Raw genomic sequence first — 8,220 nt, forward strand, 5'->3', positions numbered from 1 at the left:
TGGCCCGGAGACGACGTTAGAGCACGCGTCTGATACGTCTCCTGTTTGATTTGGTCATAAAGACATTATGCATCTAAATAAACGCAATCATTTTCAAGAAAAAAGAGACAGAGGCAGCAGTTGTGAATGGGGTGGCCAACCCTAGCCCCGCCCCTGCGTTAATTGCGTAAAATATTTTAAACGCGTTAATCTGAAAAAATTAATCTCCTAGTGTCAATAATTTTGACTATTTAAAACCAATTTGGGGTTTTTATATGATACTGGATATGAAGAGTAAAACCGTTAATGATGCAGACAGACAGCCATCTCTTTCAATCTCAGTCAGTGAGGTGAGATATAATTTATTAGGCATTTACAAGCTTTAATATCAAGTATTCATAAAACTTCATTTGCATTTCAGAATTATTAACTACATGTTGTTGAATTATAAGACTAAGATTAATGTAAGCATTGCACTGAAACGTGCTGGATCTGAAGATGAACTGCTTAATCTGATTTCAGACATCTGTCTTTTGTATGACTGAGTAGAGAATTTAACCAAGCGAAACTTTTCCCACACTGAGAACAGTGATACGGCTTCTCTCCAGTGTGGACTTTCATGTGACCCTTAAGACGTCCTTTTCGGGCAAAACTCTTCCCACACTGATCACATGGGTACGGCTTCTCTCCAGTATGGACCCTCTCGTGTGTTTTCAGATTTTCTGACTGACTGAATCTCTTGTCACAGTGTGAACACTTGTAAGGTTTTTCTCCAGTGTGAGATCTCTGGTGCCGTCTCAGTTGAGGACTATCAAAAAAGACATTCCCACACTCAAAGCACATATGATTCTTCACACCGCTGTGTCTTTTCTGGTGTTTTTTTAATGCTGCCAGCTCACTAAAACTCTTTCCACACAAAGAACAAATGTGAGGCTTCTCCTGTGTATGAACTTTCAGGTGGTTCTTCAGGGCATCTGACCTAAAAAAATCTTTACCACACTGTTCACAGTTATATGGTCTTTTTCCAGAATGATAACGCAGATGTAATTTAAAGGTGCTTATCTCACTGAAACTCTTTCCACACTGATCACATGAGTATGGCTTCTCTCCAGTGTGGATTTTCATGTGACTCTTAAGGTGTCCTTTTTGGGCAAAACTCTTCCCACACTGATCACATGGGTACGGCTTCTCTCCAGTATGGACCCTCTCGTGTGTTTTCAGATGTCCTGTTTGACTGAAACTCTTGTCACAGTGTGAACACTTGTAAGGTTTTTCTCCAGTGTGAGTTCTCTGGTGCTGTTTCAGTTGAGCATTATCAAAAAAGACATTCCCACACTCAAAGCACATATGATTCTTCACACCGCTGTGTCTTTTCTGGTGTTTTTTTAATGCTGCCAGCTCACTAAAACTCTTTCCACACAAAGAACAAATGTGAGGCTTCTCCTGTCTATGAACTTTCAGGTGGTTCTTCAGGGAATCTGACCTAAAAAAACCTTTACCGCACTGTTCACAGTTATATGGTCTTTTTCCAGAATGATAATGCAGATGTGATTTGAAGGTGTCTGCCTTTCTGAAACTCTTCCCACACTGATCACATGAGTATGGCTTCTCTCCAGTGTGGATTCTCACGTGTTCTTTAAGTCTTGCTTTTTGTGTGAAACTCTTCCCACACTGATCACAGGTGTGTGGTTTTTCTCCAGTGTGGATTTTAATGTGATCATTAAGCACTCCTTTTCGTGCATAACTCTTCCCACACTGATCACAGGTGTGTGGTTTTTCTCCAGTGTGGATTTTCATGTGTACATTAAGGTTTTTTTTTTGTGTGAAACTCTTCCCACATTGATCACATTTGTGCGGCTTCTCTCCAGTGTGGATCCTCATATGTTCGTCAAGGTTTCCTTTAAATGAGAAACTCTTCCCACATTGATCACATGTGTATGGCTTCACCAGAGTGTGGATTTTCTTATGTTCATCAAGGTTTCGTCTTTGTGGGAAACTCTTCCCACACTGATCACAGATGTGTAGCTTCTCTGCAGTGTGAATTTTCAGAATTTTCAATTCTCTGCAGTGTTCATTAAGGTTCCCTTTTATTGTGAAAATATTATCGCACTGCTCACATGCATGTGGCTTCCTTCCACGATGAGATTTAATGTGAAGATCAAGATTTTGCTTACATGAGAAACTCTTTCCACACTGAGGGCAAGTGAAACACATTTTGTCGCTTGTTTTCAAAGAGGGACTCAAGGATCTTTCTTCAGTTTTGACATGATGTTTCTCTTCCACTTCAGTCAGTTCTTCAATCTCCTTTTTCACGTCTAACAGGCCTAAAAAAAGCAAAAATGAAAGCAAAAAAGTTAAAAAGTGTGATTTTCATAAAAATAAATAAATAATATAAAAAAACATCAACAAAAACTTATAGCAGAACGATATGAGAACCCTGACATACTAGTATAAAGTATGAACATTTTGATGCTCTCATTTGAATTAGGTACATTGATCATCCAATTACTTTTAATTCAATACAGGCACAAATCACTTCTTTTTTTTGTACGGAGAGCTATTGAATGTGTTTAAGAACATTTTATATGTCAGGGTTGTAAAATGTTATATAAATATATGTAAAAAAATAAATAAATTGGCAGACTCCCTGAAGCTTGCAATCAGTAAATGTTTCTCAAACCTCCTCTGATTCATTGAAAACCAACAGAAAATTGAGACTTAGGCTCCATTTTGTACCTATTTCATGGAAAGTTACCCTGATATTATTTGCTTTAAAGCTGCAAAAGAGATTTTGGTTTATATTGAACAAATATCAATGAATCAGTGTTTCCCATTAATTTCCTACAATGTGGCAGACCGCCATAGTCTAATCTTTGCAGCCACAGTTACAAAATTAACCAAAAATATTTTAAAACTTCTCCTAAAAACATAAAAAGTCTCTAACGTAGTTTCACACTATTGCTTTGGGAATGCATCTGTCAAACTAAAATCAAAAGTGTGATATGGCTTTTTGATATCAAAAAGCAAAAGACTGTGGTTCAATTAAGCATATAGTCTGTTTGCACTGCGTGTTCTAAAGCGAAGTGCGCACTAGGGCTGGGCGATATGTAAAAATATCTCATCAATAATAGAGTTAAAAAATATTCCGATAAAATTGTCTAGCTGAGCTCCGCCTCCACCACGCTCGCCCCGCCCCCGCTGGAGATAACACAACCGATATTCACCATTCGTCACACACTATGTTCAGTTTGGCTGATCAGCTCATGAATTGGTGTTTTCCTCATCTCGGAACAGTTCGCTTTGTTTACTTTCATCTTCGTGGATTTTTAGTTTGTTTCATTTTGTTGTTTGTCTTAGTTACCGGATTCCTGTTCCCGCCAGTCATTAGTTGCTATGGTTATTCATTTTCCAGTCAAACATAAGTTCATTGTCATTGTGTACTTAAGTTCCTCATTTCCTTTTGTTAATGGTCAGGTACTGTTTGTGTTTCAGTTTGTGTTTATGCCTACAAGCAGTTTCGTTGTGTGTCTGTTATCTCATTATATGGATTACCTTATTTACTTTTATTTAATATATACGCTTAATCTTCCTCACCTTCGCTCATCTGATTATTCTACCCTGTTCATTAAAAAGGTGTTTATATGCATACCTGCTAATTGTTTACGAGAAGCATACATGTAAGAGGCTGACAATTAGCTGAACATTTGAAGAGTTTATTTGCAGAAAGTGTCGTGCATTATTCTCCACATATCGCACGATCTGAACCCTAAACACGTTTTGTCAAAAAAGCTGGTATTGTCCACTTTCAAGGCAACGTGAGTTCACTTTTTATTGCAGAAGTCGACAAGCACCCTTGATGTTTGTGAACAGAAGCCGATAATGTCACGAATCTGGTCCATGCTCTCCCGATTAACCACCACTAGAGGTCACCCGTTCACCACTATGACTTTTTCACTCACAGCACATTGGACTCCATTTCCCACAATCCATTGCACTGATGACATGCACAACTGTTCACTATCTCGCCCACACCTGATTATCATTTCACAATCACCATCACTCACTATTTAAGCCTGGGACTTGCTCTTGCTCACTGCCGAGTATTATTTGCATTTATCACTCTCCTAGCGATAGCAAATTTACAGAGCCATTGTCATAGTCTTAGTCTTAAGTCATAGTCTTAGTCTTGCCTTGTTTTCCTGCCGTGTTTGACCCTGCCCGTGTTTCCTGGATTTACCCTTCGCCTCTGCCGTTTGGACTCTGTTCGCTCCCCGTTTGGACTATTGCTTTCGCTACTGGATTATCTCTCTGCCTTGCCCCTTTGGAAACTGTTCGCTGATCGTCGACCCACGCTTGCTCCACGGATTGCTGTGTCTTGCCCTTGCCACACCTGTTTGCCCCTGTCTGACCCTGCCTGTTTTCTGACCATGTTTTGTAATAAAGCTTTGCATATGGATCCGCACGTCTCATGTCTCGTCAGCCCCGTAACAGATAAGTCAATTTTAGCTAATCACAGCACTGTATTCATGTTCACTATTCAGGTGACAAGGCTACTAGTCAATTTGAAAAGACGTGCTAGTTGAGAGGAGTTTCGTCAAAACTGATTAAAAGTGATCGAGGATGTATAATTTCGAAGAACTTGCTGAACCCGTTATATCTTCTTCAGGGCGTAAAGGAAAATAAAAGCTGAAACTTTTTCATTGAACCTTGCAAAAGCAGCATGCGTGCAATCTCATCCACAGTCTATGATCACAACAACAACGTTTGTCAGGCGTCTACACTGTCAGCTGATGAGATTACCAAGATATTGTATATCATATATTATTTGAAAGTGTTTTGATTCTTTATCGTTCGGTCACACTTACATTAGGGCTTCATTATAGTTAACATTAGTTAATTCATTAGTTAAGAAACTGCCAATGAAAACTTATTGTAAACATTCATTAATCTTAGGTAATTCCAATATTTAATAACATGTTGTTAAAATCACAGTTGCAACTGTGTTATTTAATGAGATAACATAAATTAAGGCCTGGTTTCACAGAAAGGGTTTAGACTAAGCCAGGATTAGGCCATAGTTCAATTAGGACATTTAAGTAATTTTTATAAACGTGCCTCAGAAAAAACATTACTGGTGTGCATTTTGAGACAAAATAAAGGCACTGATATATTTTAAGATCAGTCGGAGCAAGTTTCTTTTAGTTGAAACAGCTCAGACTTAGATTTTAGTCTGGGATTAGGTTTAAGGGTGAATCCCAATTCTCTGTTTTACCCCTTCCCCTTAGTTTTGCGCGTTCACGTGAGAGTAAGGGCTATCCCAATTCTCGTTTTGATCGAGATAGGGGTAGGGTTAAGGGGAAGTGGTATATACCCCTTAAAAACAAGCATTTTCGCGAGCTTACTTGAAACCAAGGGGTACCCAGAACACACTGCGCAACCAGCAACAGTGGCGGCCAGATCATCCAGAGAGTATTTTCGGCTTAAATAATTTATTTAAAAATTACACCAGTCTTGATTTGTGCTCTACACAGTCCTGTACATATACATTTGCAACCATGTTCTTAATTGAAACGTTTTAAAAAATTGCTAGTTTGCTACACTAACGTTACATTGCTGATTTGCACAACAGTCCCGCATTTCTCTGACTAGCCTTGAATGGACTCCATGCATGTCTACAGTTTGAACTAAACTCCGTTAGCAGCGAATTTCGTTTGATATCAGTGCATAACACTACTTGCTTTGGAGACATCGATACGTGCTTTACATATACCGTCCTGTATCACACAGGGACGGTATATGTAAAGCACGTATCGATGGCTGAAAACGAGCAGAAGTTTCTTAAATCAAAATATGCTGCAAAGCAACTATGGGATGGCAAAGTTTGTGATCAACGCTTGTCGCCTCTGGTGACGTAGCAGCCAGCTAGCGACGATGTATGATGACGTAACCGTAACCAAGTGGTGTCTCATTTCATAGGAGTATGTTTTCACCCCTAGCGCTTACCACTCGGTTTCGAGGGATAAGGGCTAGGGGTAAGACGAAGGGGTAGGGGAAGGGGAAGGGGTAAGACAGAGAACTGGGATTCACCCTAAGCCTTGTCTGTGAAACCGGGGGTAAGAGTTGTATTTTTTAACCAAGTTTAATTACTTCTGTAGCAAATGTAGCTATTGCTTATTGTTAATGTTAAGTCATTAAACCTGTTATACTTAATGACAACACTTTTTATATCTAAATTTCAATATCGTGATGATACCGTATACCATGATAAAAGCATTAGCAATTATTCGTAACATATGATACCGGCATATCCCTAATGGGATATTGCAAATTCCGCTACACTAAGTTCTTATTTCAAGTGCGAAAAACCCCTTTGAACTGATTATTTCACAGCGCTTATGATATTTCTAACTGAAACCAATAAATCGGATGGCCTGTTTGAAGTTTTTATTGAACTTTATTGAAAAATTAAGAGTAAACACCAACCTATTGGTTCTTCAGTATCTTCCTGTTTAATTCTGCAGGGTTCTGGATCAGTCATGTTCTTCAATGTTCGTTCGCCAACTCTGTAGTCTTTACTTGTGGAAATATTCAGCATTAACTGGTCAATTGCTTTGGGAGGAGCTTCACTGTGAGCAAAACTGCCAAAAACAAACATAAGTCAGTCATAAATACAACATGAATCATCAAATTGATGCTTTCATTAATTCACACACTTTAAACATGCTGTTTGTCTTTATATATCCAACCAACTAGATGTATGTTTTATAACAAATTCACATATTCTATATATTTACATTTTTTCTGCGAGTCAATGTATTTTTAACATTATTATGTATTTTTGACATGAAAAGGCTATTCAGCAGCAGTTAATTGTGACACTCGCTCTTATTTAGCCTCATCATGGAGATGCGAGACTGTTTCATTAACCAGTTAAATAACGATCATAAAGCAGCATATGTATTATGAACCTAATGTAGTTCAATTTAGAACTACAGTCACTGCATATAGTCATAGAAACAGAAAATAAACTTGTTTTGTAGAAACAGAAACTACTATCCTTTAAAATGAAAGAGCACGACCAGACAATAATTTACAAAGTCAAAACTATTTATCTATATGTTAATATTTATGTACCTCTTAATGGATTTAAAAGGTCCCGCGTGATGAATATCATACTTTGACTTTTGATCAAGAGGCATTCAGTAACAATGCCATTATGGCTCCAAACGTCGAAACAATCATAGACAAGAACATATGAAAACACACTAAATGTATATATTTAGCATCATATAGTTCCTCACGTCGTTGTCGGTTAGGCTAAATGTTTATTTCAGATAGCAGACGCCAGAAAAGACGCACAAATAGCACCGAATGAAAACAATACGTTACAGAAAGCTTTGTTAATGTACAGCTAAGAGAGAAACGCCATGAACTGTTTACCTGACCTCAGAAAAACTCGACGCTGCGTGCGCGCGCCCGCGGTGACGTCATCAACGTGAGCCGACAACTATTAATAATTAGGCATAAATTATATATACTGTTCTTTATGCCATTAAAGACCAAATTGCTAAAAATAACATAAGTGGGTTCTTACTCAAAGATCCCAAAGTTTTTTGTTTGTTTTTTGTTTTTGACATTAATTACAATATACTCTTTTGATGAAAGACCCCGAAATTTTCTGGATAAATCTGAAAAGGAATAAAATTGTCGTCTATCAGCTGATTTAAAATAGATGCATGCATACATGGGCCAGATTTTCACTTTCACTGCTTACTCTCATAACTTCTGTATAATGCTTTAAACTAGTGCTGTCAATCGATTAAAAATCGCACATTTTTCTAAAATTAGTCGCCACCTAACATTGAAGTTTTTTAATGTACTTTTATATTGCAATAATTTCACATTCAATCTTCAAATGTACAATGTACAACAACCTAAAGACGGTATATTTTTAATATTTATTTAATTGCATTATTGATATTATCACTGATATCAATACTACTGATGTCTCTATAAAATATTTAACCATTGACTGTAGCCATTCAGCATTACAGTATAATTGAGAGCTATCAATTTTAACATTTATTAGATTTAACTTCTAATTTAAGTGAACTTAAAACAATCTTCACATGAACCCATTATAATAAATGACATATACTTGTGCCCTTCAGCAGAAATATACAGAAAATGAATAGATGAACCCCTTAAAGCAATAAAAGTTATTGATTTCCTGTTTTGTTT

At 37.5% G+C, this 8,220-nt stretch overlaps 1 protein-coding gene across 1 annotated transcript; it reads right to left on the reverse strand.

The window, feature by feature from the left end:
- Positions 1–312: 312 nt before the first annotated feature.
- Positions 313–7,437, reverse strand: LOC306875119 (uncharacterized protein). Its single transcript, XM_079425527.1, has 3 exons — positions 7,114–7,437; positions 6,463–6,617; positions 313–2,303 (listed from the first exon to the last, which is right to left on the reverse strand). Exons 1-3 carry the CDS (start codon positions 7,176–7,178, stop codon positions 487–489), a joined length of 2,037 nt encoding a protein of 678 aa, XP_079281653.1. The 5' UTR covers positions 7,179–7,437; the 3' UTR covers positions 313–486.
- Between the last annotated feature and the right edge of the window lie 783 nt (positions 7,438–8,220).

This window comes from Barbus barbus (genome assembly GCF_936440315.1).
Source record: "Barbus barbus genome assembly, chromosome: 9".
Taxonomy (NCBI): domain Eukaryota; kingdom Metazoa; phylum Chordata; class Actinopteri; order Cypriniformes; family Cyprinidae; genus Barbus; species Barbus barbus.

Coding starts and splice junctions, on each gene's coding strand:
- LOC306875119 (XM_079425527.1), bottom strand. CDS start 7,178: ATGCCTCTTGATCAAAAGTCAAAGTATGATATTCATCACGCGGGACCT. Junction 6,618..7,113: donor CCTTTTAAATCCATTAAGAG/GTACATAAATAT, acceptor TGTTTTTGGCAG/TTTTGCTCACAGTGAAGCTC. Junction 2,304..6,462: donor AGATACTGAAGAACCAATAG/GTTGGTGTTTAC, acceptor TGCTTTTTTTAG/GCCTGTTAGACGTGAAAAAG.